Genomic DNA, 15,296 nt, shown 5'->3' on the forward strand with positions numbered 1-15,296 from the left:
CAAATTTTAACAAATAGCAAAACACAATTTAAAAATGGCGACATAAACAATGTTAACAATTTTCAAAAGAAACTTTGACAACTAATTTTATTTTTCTATAGAAACTATAGTTAAAAAAAATAGTCAGCTGTTCAAGTGATGCTACTTTATAAATTTACTTTGACGTAGATGTAAAAAAACCATAAGTACTGCGAATTCATTTGATGAAAAATTTTTGTAAAAAGTTTATGTTTTATAAAAAAATAAAGATATTACAATTTCTGAGGAAAATATATTCTAAATTAAATAATGTATGTTTCAAACGAAAAATTTTATTCCGGCAGATTAAATTGAAAAATTTAAGTGAGTGCCTGAAGTTAAGTAAAACTTATTTTTTTGTGAAAAATATAAAATATAAAACAATATTGTATAATATGTTAACATTTAATAGAAAAAAAAATTACTTTCCTTAAGAAATTAAGGAATAAATATTGAAATTAAATGATATTTGTTTACGAGATGCTTGGTATTTTCAGATTATTTACATAAATATTCAAAATTTTAATGAAGTTTTTCTCCGTTTAACGGACAGTTTTAAATATAAAAATGTAAACAATAAAAAACTTTTACAGCTACGTAAATCGTAAAATCAGCTGATAATTTTTTTCTAAATTCGCCGGGTTTACATAGCTGTCAAAGTTTGTTATTGTTTACATTTTTATATTTAAAAATATCAGTTAAACGGAAAAAACCTCGTTAATATTTTGATTTATTTATGTAAAAAATCTGAAAATACCAAGCATCTCGTAAACAAATATCATTTTATTTAAATAATGGCATAATTGGTATGTATACAAATATGTTATTTATGAAAAAAATTGTTTCTATTAAATGTTAACATATTAAACAATATTGTTTTATATTTTATATTAAAATTGTGTAGATAACGTGATTAACTAAAAAAATCTCTTCCGTAACACTTAATATTAGCACTTAAAATTATGAAGTATTTACCTAGCTGACTTCTACGTTATGGCTTAATTTTGAAATCTATTAAATGTTAACAAATTAAACAATATTGTTTTATATATACACTATGTAGATAAAGAGATTGACTAAAAAAAGTCTGTTCCGGAACGCTTTATATAACAAAACCCATATGAGGTATTTACCCGTACGGCGGCTGCTACATTATGGACAAATATTTAAAATTACTCCGCCGGAGTAGAATTATCCATTCGCAACAAATATTCATTCTTTCGTAATATAATATTTTCATGAATATGTACTTTTTTACGTTTATTTTTCACAAAAAATTAAGTTTTACTTAACTGAAGGCACTTACTTAAATTTTGCAAATTAAGCTGCCGAAATAGAATTTTTCGTTTGAAGCAAACATTATTCAAATCAGAATTTATTTCCCTCACAAATTTTTATATCCTTATCTTTATTTTTTAATATAATATAATCATTTTACATAATATAAACATTTCAAATGAATTCGCCGTACTTATGGTTTTTGACATTTACGAAAACCAAAAGCAAAAACAAAATACATGGAAAATGTTGTTGTTGCAGAACTGCCACCACCTTATGTGAATTCGCCTTGAGTTCGTACCAGTCAAGTGAAAAAAAATCAGCTGATTGAAAAATACCACCTTATATGAATTCGCCTTGTGCAAAATTATAACTAGTTGTAATCTAAATATAAATTAAATATTAATGTTCTTTTTCAAGAAATTTTTTAGTTCTTTTTCGAAGAACATCAAGGATAACTGTACGCATGGACGTCTAGAAGAAGATGCAATCCCTGTAGAACATGCAAGTTCAAATCTTGTTCTTACTCCACAAACACAAATAAGTAACTCCGACTATTCGGAAGTTAGAGTCCCCGAAAGTAATGCAATGAACGTAAACAATGTTAATCAACAGGTTGTAGTACAATTTTCAAACATTAATGGCCTACAGATAGGGTCCACCTATAATATAAACAAAACTAATATCTGTAAGCCGGAGGATAAATGCGAAAATGCGAAATTAAAAAAAAACGAAAGATGTAAATATCCAAAAACAATTACCATTGATGCCATGATGAAATCTCAAGATGAACCATGCAGAGAAATGTTAAATGAGATAGCAACCCACTTAGGAAGTGATTATAAACAATTTATGCGAGATTTAGGTTTTTCTGAAGGTCAAATATCAGCAAAAACTATTGATAATAATGTGTATGGAGTAAAAGAGGTAAGCTCTTTTTCCTTCTCCTTATCTTCTATATAAAGTATCGTATAAAATAATAGGAGTAAAAATTAACTATAATTTATTTATTTATTCATTCAGTAATAGAGTAAATACAAAATTTAAATATGCCATAAATTTCACGTTATAAACAATTATTAAATGGGCTCCCAGTTAAAGCTGTAAAAGAGAACTAAATGAGAATGTAAAGATTTTTAAAAAAGAGAAACGAATTAGTTCTTTATAGGGATAATAAGAATCAGAACAATATCAATTAAAGAGGTTACAAAGAGATTGAAAGATATTCCAAAAGTTTTAATTTGAAACCTAACCTAAAACATTATTTAGTGAAAGATTTAGATTTCTAATTCAATATTTAAATAATTTCTTTGTTTCAAATGTTCAGACATGATATTTCGAGTGGGTGAAGAGCCACGCCCATATTAAGAAAATATTAAATCAGTAACAGTGATGGTGTAGCATTAAACATGTATCGCTTATGCCAACAGAATATTGAAAAAAAGCAATTAAAAATAATATGTATATTACACCTAATTTACACCATGATTTTTTCATGTTTGCCCAGACGTCTGCTTTAATGTTTGTCGATGATTGGTGGTGAGCGGGGTGGAGAAGAATGGGGGGTAAGAAAACAAACATGATTTGGGATTTTCATGATTGTTTTTGACATTCCTCTTTATACTCATTCGTACTGTTGATATTATGCTCATGTAAAAAAATAATTATGTCTTCTTTTTACATGAAAATATTAACATTTGCATTAAAAAATTCTATAGCGTGTTATTAAATTTTTTTAAATCAAATTAAATGGTTTTTATGTTAAAAATTTCATTTTATTTTTATTACGAATAAGTAATTAAAAAGGATTATACAATTAAACATCAAAAAAAGACATGCATAGTTGCATGTAAAAAATCACCGTATAAACGTTCATGATTTTTTGAAAGATTCTCAAAAGAGAATTGGAAAAAAAAAGACGTCTGAAAAGTATTCATGTAAATTACAAAGTCGAATAATTGTTTCAGACTTAACGGATACTACACTTACGATACAAAACATCCAAGTGGCAGAGCCTGTGGTGGAACAGCCATATTAGTGAAAAAAATTAGACATTTCCCAATGCCAGAATACAAAAAGGACAATATATTGAAGATATTGTAACTCTGCTATCAGGTATATTTATAGAGATGGCCTGGAACCTCTATAAATATACCTGATAGCAGAGTTACAATATCTTCAATATATTGTCCTCCTAGGTAAAATATTAATCGAGAGCAGTTTCTCGATTACTTTAAAACTCTTGGACCAAGATTCATAGCAGCTGGTGATTATAATGCAAAACATACATTTTGGGGCTCTCGCCTCATTACTTCCAAAGGCAGACAATTGCTAGAAGCAATATCGCATAACAGACTAGATGCCATATCTAGTGACCAACCTACCTATTGGCCTACAGACCTCAATAAGAATCCCGATCTAATTGACTTTGCTGTAATCAAAAACATAAAACGAGAATTTATTTCAGTGATCCCTTTACTGGGCCTCTTGTCAGACCACTCACCAACAGTTTTAACGTTATTAGAAACCCCAAATAAATTGGAAAACTATTGTTCTTGTTACCCTAACATGATGACGAACTGGTTATAGTATAAAATGTATGTCAGGTCACACTTGCCACAAAACATTTCATTGAAAAATGACAATGAAATACAATCAGTTGTCGATATATTTACGGATATCTTCTTTCTTTCCCTACCTCATGGAAAGTGTCCGAAGTTGTTATGATACCAAAACCGGGAAAAGATGTCACTTATGTGACATCATACCGTCCCATTAGCCTGTTGTCTATATTCTCAAAACTTTTTGAAAAGTTATTGCTTGAAAGTCTTATACAACACCTTAACGATAATTGCATTATTCCTGACCATCAGTTTGGTTTCAGAAGAAAGCACAGCACTATCGAACAGGTACATCGAATAACTACTCTTATTCGGAAGGCCTCAGCATTATTCATAGATATTTCTCAAGCTTTCGATAAAGTCTGGCACTATGAACTAATACACAAAATTATCACATTACTACCTGCGAATGTTCACACACTGCTTAAAAATTATATACATATATGAAAGATCTTTTCAAATCAGATCTTAAGAAGTGATCTCTTCACGTTGAAAAGTATCTGCAGGAGTATCCCAGGGCATTATTCTAGGTCCGTTCCTATATATTTCATATACTGCAGATATGCCAACGAGCGCACTGACTCACACATCTACATTTGCGGATGATATCGCTTTTGTAAGCATACATGATAACCCTTCAATAGTTTCTGAACAACTCCAGCATCACATCGGCGAATTAGAAAAGTGCCTGGACAAATAGAAAATAAAGGTCAATGCAACAAAATGTACTCACGTTACATTTACTTTAAGACGAGAAAATTGTCCTCCCGTACAGATAAACAATATAAAAATTCCTGAACAAAGCCATGTGAGATATCTTGGTATCCACCTTGATCGCCGCTTAACATGGACTCACCACATTGAAGACAAGGTTACAAAAATAAAATTAAAGTCAGCTCAAATGTACTGGCTAATTGGACCACGGTCAGCTCTAGACTTGGAATACAAAGTGCTTTTGTACAAAACAGTTATAAAACCGATATGGCTATACGGCATTCAACTGTGGGTTCCCCACATCTAATGTTGAAAAATTACAAAGAAAGCAGTCAGCACTGTTAAGGTCAATAACAGGTGCTCCGTGGTACATTCGCAATAGAAATATTCATAGGAATCGCAATGTCCTCATAATACGCGAGGAGATCAAATTCTCTTGTTTAACCTACTTGTCGAAACTAATGGATCACCCAAATCCCCTTTGCTAGGGAGTTGTTGTCATTTGAGGGTCATAGACGACTGAGAAGAACGGAAACATTGGATTTTGCCAGATAATCAAATTATCGAGAACTTTGGTCGAAATTGCATTGGCAATAACAACGTTAGTTATAATTTAGGTTAAGATTTTAATACTTATTGCAAATTTTCACATAAGAAAGATTCATTAAAGAATAAATAAAATGAAAAATAAAAGCTCAATTAAAATTTTAAGGTCCTTTGTAATGGGAAAACACCAATCCAAAATAGAAAATCCTTTGGCTAATGAAGTAGAGGTAGTACAGGGAAATACAAATCTTGAATTAATTGAATGTTGTTATATAATAACAAATGTTTTAATAGGTTTAAATACAATGTTGCGTCTTTACGCCTTACATAATAAAAGATTAAAGAAGAAATATAGAAGCCGAGCTAACGATTTGGATAGAGCATAGATGGAGTGGTCGGATATAGTAAAAAGGGTTATAATAATTAGAGATGAATTTGACCGATCTTACAAATGTTTGAAAATTGATAGACCAACTAAGGAATAAACAATTCACCACCATATGCAAACTTTGCTACGTTGTTTTGAGGATATAAGAGTAATACTTAATGTAAATTATAACAGACTAAAGCACTTCAAACTGCGGCAGAGGGATTTTTTCTCGATTTAAAGGGAAGAGTTTTTAAAGTTGCCATTGGAAAGGATATAAATATTGACTTACCAGAAAATTAGCATGATATTTATAAAACCTATGTAAATATAAAACAATGTCGCAAAGGCTAATTACAGATTTTGATGGAAAATCTGAAAACTTACGATCTTTTCCTGATTTATTGGCTTTGGTCGACTCAGTAAAGGGAAGTCACGAATCCACAGCAGTGTCTCTAATAAAAACAAATCTAAAAGGAACTGCTATAAATTTAATTGGCAATGAAGCGACCATAGCAGAAATTGTTAGCAAACTGAATAGTACCGTTAAGGGAGAATCGGTGGAAGTATTATCAGCAAAAATAATGAACAAAATAATAAAACAGCAAATCCATATTGTACAGAGATAGAAAATCTTACAAAATCATTAGAAAATGTGTATATATCGGATGGCTTGTCTTGCGATTTAAAGATGTTTAAGTTCAATCTTAATTCTTCGCCAGAGCTAAATTACAGCTCTCTTGTGTTAAGCGAAGTGTGTCTTTATTGAAAATGTTCTTAGATTACACCGTACAACAAATTGGGAAAAATTGTTGCACACATGAGCAAGATCCTCTACATTGGAAAATACATACTTGATATAGTTAAACTACATTTTTGGTTTTTTATTTTCTGATCGTTTCTTCCTTTAAAAGGACATTAAAGTTTAAAAGGAAGAGTAAGTATAATTATATTTAGCTTAAATTTGGTTTGGTCTAGTAGGTCAATATAGGTATCGATTGAAAGAGGAGAATAACAGTATTTTTACAAATAAAATAGTTTTAAAATGTTAGAATAAAAAACTAAAAAAAATTTCCTTTTAAATTTTAATCCTTTAATATCCTTATTTTCTATAGTTTTTTTTTTAGAAAAAATATATGTTATATTTACAAATATGGAGTTGCAGATTCCTAAATTTCATGTCTTTATCTTTATTAGTTCTTTGTAAAAAAATTAAAAGTTAAGATGTATTCAAATTAAAAAATTTTTGTTGAGAATATTTTGTTTAATTTAATTTATTATTTATACCAATTACCTATCCCCATTATCCCAATGTCTGTTAATTTTTTATCCTAACGTTAAATTGACAGTTTTCAGACAAAATATCTACCAATTAAACATAACAGGTGGTTGAGATAATATGTCTTAAAATATATAAAATTTTATTTCGTATGATTATGACGATTTACTGATTAAAACATGCATGTTCCGAATTCTAAAATCCACTTCAGGATAATATGATAAGCGCAATATTAATATAAATGTAAAATATAATATAATTAATATAAACATTAATATCACGATGAAAAGCTGCATAAAAAAACGTTTATATATGTAGACATACATAAATCTCTCCTCATAATTTTATAATATACATATTAAAGGCCTGCTTATGATGGCGCACACGATATCTGTTTAACAAATTGTCGCATTATTGTTGTCTTGTGCAGTCCTTTAATCTCTATTTGACTCTAGCCCACATTCAGAAAATTAGTTTTTCTTCAATATGTCGCAATTGAAATAAAATTCAACATAAATATTTTATTTGCTAAAATAAAACCACGATATACATAAATATTTATGTATATCGTGGTTTACTAATTGCACATGATATACCTTCGCACTGTTGTATTTTTTAATGAAAACTATATAATAAACTACTTTGATAACATTATTGGGATGTCAAAGATATTTTTAAAAGATATATAGAATTTAGAATAACTATAGAGTTCGGAATAATTGTGTTAAATTAAAAAGGAAAATATAATTTCCAAGAAAGGAGTTTTAACATGAAAGGATAAAAAATGCAATATATCCTTAATCGATTGTTATCCTTTCATATTCCTCAAAGTTTCCACTTTTTTAACTTTCTATCATAGAAATAAAGAAACTCGGTTCCACAATAACAAATTTCCAATTTTTCTACATAATATTTTAACAAAAAAAGGACTTTGAAATTTTTAGAGGGGAATACATTTTACATCTTTTTATTCTTAAAAAATAAAACAAAATACGAGATAAAAATACTGCAATTGTCCTCTTTAGTGTGATACCCATATTTTTATAATAGGGTGGCTTAAAATATTTTATAAAAATTTTTGAAAATTGTATGCACCTCAAATTTTAAAGTCCATTTAAAAGGACAAACGATCAGAAAATGAAAAACTGAGTACGCAGTTATACCATATAAATTATGTGCTTTCGTATGTATATGGTTTGGTTCGTGTGTGAAAAATGGTGTTGGACGGTGTTATATAGGAATTAATTGCTTACACAGCATTATTCATAAAGTGGATAGTGTAACAATTGGACAGAACATTAAATGCAAGAAATACATACAAACAAAGCCATGATCAGTAAAATATTTAAAGTATTGGCTGCTTTATCGACTTTTTAATATGATATTATTTTTAATTGCTTTTTCAATATTCTGTCGGCATAAGCGATACATGTTTTATGCTACACTGCACAATTGATAAATTCAAACTTATCATGGATGCAGGTCAATTTAACAGTATGAACAAAGCTGTTAGTAAGTTTGTAAACAGTTGTACCCTCCGAGGCATCAGAAACGCAGAATAATAATGATAGGAGAAGAAATTACAATAGAAGTCACAGTAACTTGCTGCCATGCACGCCTTTAGAAATCCGAACACAAAGGGGTTAAGAAATAATAATAACAATTATAACAACAGAAACAGAAATAGATTGCAGCTAGGTAACAACCGCGGATATTATGTGAGAATAGCCAATCTATCTGAAAGCGATTCGGAAAACCCGAACGCTCCCCTGGGATTAGAACAGTAAATAAGAATGTGTATAATTTAAACCTCTACTTAAGCATTTTGATAAAACTACAGATTAATAAAACTAAAGAATTAATAACATTGCTAGTAGACACAGGTGCAGACATGTCCTTGCTAAAACACCAGTAATACTATACATATAACAAAATTATGTGGAATATGTGAAGGAAAATTAGATCCCTTGGTACGATATTTTTTGATAAAAGCAGTTTTTGATTCCTCATCACTTTTACGTAGTGAAAGATGAATTCCCGATACCATGATACGGTATTATAGGAATGGATTTCATTAATAAATATAACTGCATTCTTGAATTTAGCCAAGACCATGATTCTTTTATTTTAAGACCTGAAAACATTCCACAGCGAATAGAAGTACCAATTATATCTGCTCATAGCGATATTTTTTTGCCAGCCAGAGCAGAGGTCGTTCGTCAAGTGAAATTCACTTATGCTGAACAAAAAATATTGGTTCCATATGTTAGAAATATACTTGTTAACAAAACACTTTTCATGTTCTTTAAAAAAAAAAAAACATAATTTAATAATATTTATTGTGTGTAAAATTAATAATTAAATTTGATATATTGTCTAGAGAGTTCTAAGGTTTAATATTACACTCCTTAAAATTTGGAGAAATTACATTTATTTAAATAGATTTAACTTTTTTTTAAAAAAAGTCCATAAAATTACCTCAATTTTTCCTGTATTTCATATTTGACCATATTTTACGAAACACAAAAATTATAATCGAATGACCTTTTTGCTTAAAATTGTTTTAAGGGGTTACTATCAACCGAAAGGGTATATTTATGGCCCATTTGGCCCACAATTTCGGGGCATTTGTATCTTATATATTAGATAAAACAAAAATTTAATATTGGGATTTAATAGATTCCTTGACTTATCTAAAAATAATAATTTTTGTTATAAGGATCTGTTTTTAACATTCCAAGATCTATTTTTGGTATCGTTCTTCTGTTTCTAATTGATTTATCTGGATCTTAAGTCCCTTTTCATACCACTAGGATCGATATTTTCCGACAAAGTTGGCTAGTATATATTATTGTAGATATTAGCACTAATATATTTTAAATTTTCAAGACATCGTAGCGGTATACAACTCCAAAACATGCCTTAACAAAACGCCATCCTATACAGTAGAGTTTAGTTTTTATTACTCATAACATTCACGATTATGTTGCCCATTATAACAACACTATATGTCCAAAATTTTGGGTTTATTTTGATCATATTAGATAATATTTAAACAGATATCAATATATTTGAGTTAGACCATAATGATATGGTGACATTTAGCCTTGAGGTCATTAGTTATAAAAATAATGATTCCACTATATTGAATGGCGTTTCTGCGAGGCATGCTTTGGACATTTCCACAATATATTGGAAACTTAAAATGTAAAACAGCTGATATCTAAAAGAATATATAGAAGACAAGTTTCCCCGAAAATTTTTAACCCTAGAACTATAAAAATGGACTTGAGTTCCAGCGATGGAAGAATGATTTCAATAATATATCTTGGAAGGTTTAAATACAGATTCTTGTAACAAAAAATGTTATTTTTGGATACCTCAAGGAATCTATTAAATCCCAATTTTATATTAAATCCCAATAACAAATTTTGGAGAAACAATACAAATATTGCCAAAAATCGCCATTTTAATGACATTACATGAAAAGGTGGTACAAATCCCCAAAAATTGTGGACCAAATGGGCCAAAAAAATATAATTTCGGTTGGTTATTTAGGGGAAACATGCATGATTTTAACGTGTCATTGGCGTGCATGGGTTTGTATTTAGAAAAATAGTTAGTCATTTAAATGAGTTCTTACAACCAATGAAAGTTCATTGATTATTCCGAGTATTTTCATTCATGTTTTATATACATTCAAGAGTTGGTATTTAAACAAATGAAGATCCTATGATTTTAATACGAATTTTAATTAGTTCATTTACATTAGTTTATATACTAATATAAAAATGCGAATTTTTGTGGTTTTATTATTAATTTTTTAAAAAAATGTATTAATTATTTATAATGTATATATATTATGTACATATATAAAGAAGGTACTTGTATAAAAACATTTATCCAAATAGTTTTAATGTTTGATTAAACTTAAATTAACAAAATTATAATTAATTCAGTCTTTAAAATTTAAAATATTACAGCAATTCAATAAGGGTTTTCATTTAAACGCTTAAGTTTCCCATTTGTGCAAGTGGGCAAGTTTATTCGACTTGTTTCATGAAATCCCTGTTCAAATTCTGTTCAATTACAACAGTGTACACTAAACAGGTATATGCAATCGAACAGCTGATAATTTTTTGTTTTCTTATTTGCATACCTTCTCTGTCAAAATATGTTTTTTTTTATTTGAAACAAAATAAAATTTTAATAATAAAAAAAATTTTAAATGTTTAGTTTGTAAAAAAATAATATTGTTTGCACAAAAAATACATTTCAACCATCTTCCGCATTGCGCCCTTTCTGAGGTCCGCTGTCTTTAGTATTTATTTCTTACTTGCTAAAATTTAATATATACTTCTAATCTTTAAAAATAATTACTATTCTAATGCCTTAGGATACACAATATTTTTTGTTTTACCCTCTAGAAAATTCTAACTACAATAGTTTTAGTTTTACATTTCTATCCATCTCCAATTTGTATCCATAGATAGGATATTATCAACATTTAAATTAAAATCTATAAAGTTAAACATTTTGTTAAAATTACAACATAATCTCCTAAACGGATCTGACATTTCATAATTTGTTCAAAAAGTTTTAACATAAAGTGGGTTATTAAATCGTAATGTGCGTTGGGAACATTTAATAAGGAGTGAGATCGAAAAATTCTTAACACACGTTTTTCATTACATTTTTCAACCAAAGTATTATTTGATTTTTTTTTTTTTGATCAAGTTACCTTTGAAAAACATGTCAGTTATTATGTGTAATGTCAATTATATTAATTTTTTTGTTAATCTGATTAAAATGAGTGACCAGAAAAAAGTGCGTACTGAAATTATTAAATATTTTCAACTAAACCCAACTTGGTCTTACAAAAAGTTGGCCAAGCATACATAGGTCTGCGGTCCAAACTGTTTCCAATGTTATTAAACAGTACCGGGAGAACTTGTCAGTTGATAGAAAACCTCGTTCAGGTAGAAGGAATGGTCCACATGATGTTTCTAAAGCCAAAAAAATAGAACGCATTTTCAAAGAGCTCCCAACACATCCGGTAGGAAAGCAGCTCGGTTAGCTCAGTGCTCGGACTATTTGGTACGAAAAGTTAAAGCTAATGCAGGTTTAAAAACATACAAGGCTCAAAAAGTTCCTGACAGGAACGCTGCTAAAAATTTAGAGGCCCAAACACAGCAGAGAAATTGAAGTCAAGTTTTATAAAAAAAATATTCTTGCTGCATAATGGATGACGAAACGTATGTTCTGGCAGTTTTTTTTCGCAACTTCCAGGTCAAAAGTTTTGTTGCTGATGCTCGAGGGAATGTTGAAGAAAAGTTTAGGACCCAAAAGACAGACCAAAATTTCCCAAAAAGTTCTTGGTATGGCAGCACAATATGCAGTTGCGGCAAAAGAAGCCAATCATTTGTTAAAACGGGCTCTATAAATACCGAAATTTACATCAAGGAATGTTTACAAAAAAAGGCTGCTTCCATTCATAAGACTTCATAATGTGTCCACTTATTTTTGGCCTGACTTGGCATCCTGTCACTATGGTAAACAAGCAATTTAGTGGTACAAGAACAATAATGTGGTATTTGTACCAAGAGAGGCAAATCCTCCAAACTGCCCGGAGCTAAGGCCAGTGGAGAGATATTGGGCTCTTGTTAAAAGAGAATTAAAGAGTACAAAAAAGGTGTCCAAAAGTGTGGTAGATTTTAAACGGAGATGGACTACATGTTCGAGCAAAGTGACAGAAAGCACTATAAAAACGTTAATGGAAAGGTTTCCGAAAAGGGTTCAAAATTTCATCACTAGTGATTAAAACTATAAAAATATTTTTTTTGTAAATTGTAATAATAATTTGAATCAAATAAAAAAAAAATAAAGCTGTAAGTTTAGTGGTTTCTTTTTTATAAACATATATGTATGTTAAGAATTTTTCGATCTCACTCCTTATATTTTTCTTCAGATGAATCGCACAAATTTCTTGAATAAATGAACTTTTCTTGCAGGATCTTTAGCTCTGTAAATGTTTTCCAATTTACACCGAGCTTCTTTTGCACTTCTACAGTCTTTAAGATGAATCAGTTCAGTTGTTCTCACCGCCAAAGTTATTGATGCCAACACCTTTCTATCTTTAACTTTCCACGCTGATTTTTCTTGAATAGTTGCTGTTTCACTTAGAGGAGTCTCAATCACATCCCAATAATCTTGCGTTAGCAATAAACTTCGCATCTGTATTGACCAAGTTGCATAATTCTCAGCATGCAATTTATCAATTTGAAAACTTGAGTTAGACATTCTTGTATTTCTTAATTATCTTCGATTATATTTATTATCAACAGGATACACAGCTTATATTCTTTATAGCAATCCTGGGCCCATAACCAATGTTAAAATATAAGTCTTAAATATTTTAATTATATAAAAAAATATTTATTTAGCTTGAACAATTTTTTTCAACTGACAAATATTTTTTCTACAATCGAAAAATATATAAAAAAATAATATGATAAAGAATTTATATTGAACATAAAGTATAAATTGTTTAAAGTATTTCTAACACAAATAAAATATTTGTGTGCATAACATTTATTCAAAATGTTTTTATTAAAGGAAACAATTTTTAAATTTAGAGAACTTTTTCAATACCCTGTACAGTCATTAGATATTGGAATAGCATATAGCAGAAAACTGGAAATTAGTGAAATCCAAAAAACTTTTAATATAAAAGATATTTCAAAATTTATGTTGCTACCCTATAATGGGGGTGGTGTTCCAATACCACTATTAAATTAAATTTTATTATTTTCAGAATTCAAAATGAACAAAGACGTGCGACTCCCAAGAGCTAATGAAGTTGATACAAGTCATTCATAATAAAATTGATGTTTTGTCTGGTATACACTGTTTTATTTTTTATTATAAAAAACAATTTTTTTCAGAAAACATTAACAAAAATAATAATGAAATTATTAGCAACAAAACAACAATACAAAATGAATTAAAAGGTACATTATTTATTATTTATAACACACATATTTTATCTTTTAAATAAAATTATTATTTAAAATTAGATATTAAGAACCAAAACACAATAATATTAGACGTTTTGGCAGAAAATACCGCTGCGATGAAGAGTTGCATAAAGAATAACATCCCAAAATATACAAAGACTTTTCCGAGCAATTTGTGGCCAACGTGGCATTAAAGAAAGGATGAGAGAGATCATAAAGCCCGAAGTTTTGGATTTATATAATTTAAATAGAACTCACAACAAATTGCGTCTTTTAAATTTTCCAAAATTTATGCATGTTTTATTTGATAGGTATTTACTTTCTTAATCATAGTGTTTAATATATATTTTTAATGATGATTATTTTTAAATTACAGCTGGTACCTATTGTGAAGGCAATACCAATAAAACATCATCAACATCAAATCGGACATTAGAAATTCTTTAAAAATAGCAAAAAAATCGGTATTGCAAGGAAAAAAATAAATCTGCTGCATCCAAAGAAAATACAACTTCAACAGAAGACGATTTCTTTGAAAAACACTATAATTTATTAATAAATTCATAAGAAATACAAAATTACCTAAATTTACTTTGCATTATTTTTTGTTAATTGCCTTTTTTGTTCTCAAACATATTAAGGGTTTTCATTTAAACGTTCAAAACCCTCGTAAACTGTGCAACCTGTGCATGTTTCCATTCTAGCAATTGACTTGTGTGGAAATTGATTTACACAACCCTTATAAGTTTGAGCGACTATTTAGACTGGCAAACTTGCGCAAACACATTGTGCATTTAATAAATCCGTCCGTTCACTTTTGAATTTATGGACTTGAATATTCACATTTTAAACATAGTTTGTAAAATTTTTTGTTAAAATAATTTATTTATTATTTTTTGATTTTGTTTAACATTTAGGGTTTTCATTTAAACGTTCAAAACTCTCGTAAACTGTGCAATCTGTGCATGTTTCCATCCCCGCAATTGAATTGTATGAAAATTGATTTGCACAACCCTTATAAGTTTGAGCGACTATTTAGACTGGCAAACTTAAGCAAACTCATAGTGCATTTAATAAATCTGTTCACTTATTGTTCACTTTCGAATTTATGGGCTTGGATTTTCACATTTTTAGCATATTTTGTACATTTTTTTGTTAAAATACTTTATTTTTTATTTTTCGATTTCGTTTGACATTGCTGTAAAATGTTTATAACAATTGTAATTGAACAGAATTTGAACAGGGGTTTCATGAAACAAGTCGAATAAACTTGCCCACTTGCACAAATGGAAAACTTAAGCGTTTAAATGAAAACCCTTATTGTTTTTAACTGTTTATAAATATTGTAATTCAGGGTACACTAAACAGGTATATGCATCACTACAACAATACAAAAACAACATGTATTTTGTTTTTGTAATTGTATGAGCTCAATGTCAAAATAAATTAAAATATTT

At 28.9% G+C, this 15,296-nt stretch overlaps 1 protein-coding gene and 1 long non-coding RNA gene across 2 annotated transcripts in view; both read left to right on the forward strand.

Annotated features, from left to right (window-relative positions):
- The first annotated feature begins 1,636 nt into the window (after positions 1 to 1,636).
- The window catches only part of LOC111682210 (protein immune deficiency), a 26,914-nt gene continuing 13,254 nt past the window's right edge, over positions 1,637 to 15,296 (forward strand). The window contains exon 1 of the mRNA XM_046953887.1: positions 1,637 to 2,223. Coding sequence (XP_046809843.1) covers positions 1,702 to 2,223 — 522 coding nt within the window. The 5' untranslated portion in view covers positions 1,637 to 1,701. The remainder of the gene's footprint in view (positions 2,224 to 15,296) is intronic.
- Positions 13,368 to 15,063, forward strand: LOC124420567. The gene is made up of 3 exons (XR_006941271.1): positions 13,368 to 13,833; positions 13,900 to 14,150; positions 14,216 to 15,063. It is a non-coding gene; the product is annotated as an uncharacterized LOC124420567 (long non-coding RNA).

The sequence above is a fragment of the Lucilia cuprina genome, chromosome 6 (assembly GCF_022045245.1).
Source record: "Lucilia cuprina isolate Lc7/37 chromosome 6, ASM2204524v1, whole genome shotgun sequence".
NCBI classification, from domain to species: domain Eukaryota; kingdom Metazoa; phylum Arthropoda; class Insecta; order Diptera; family Calliphoridae; genus Lucilia; species Lucilia cuprina.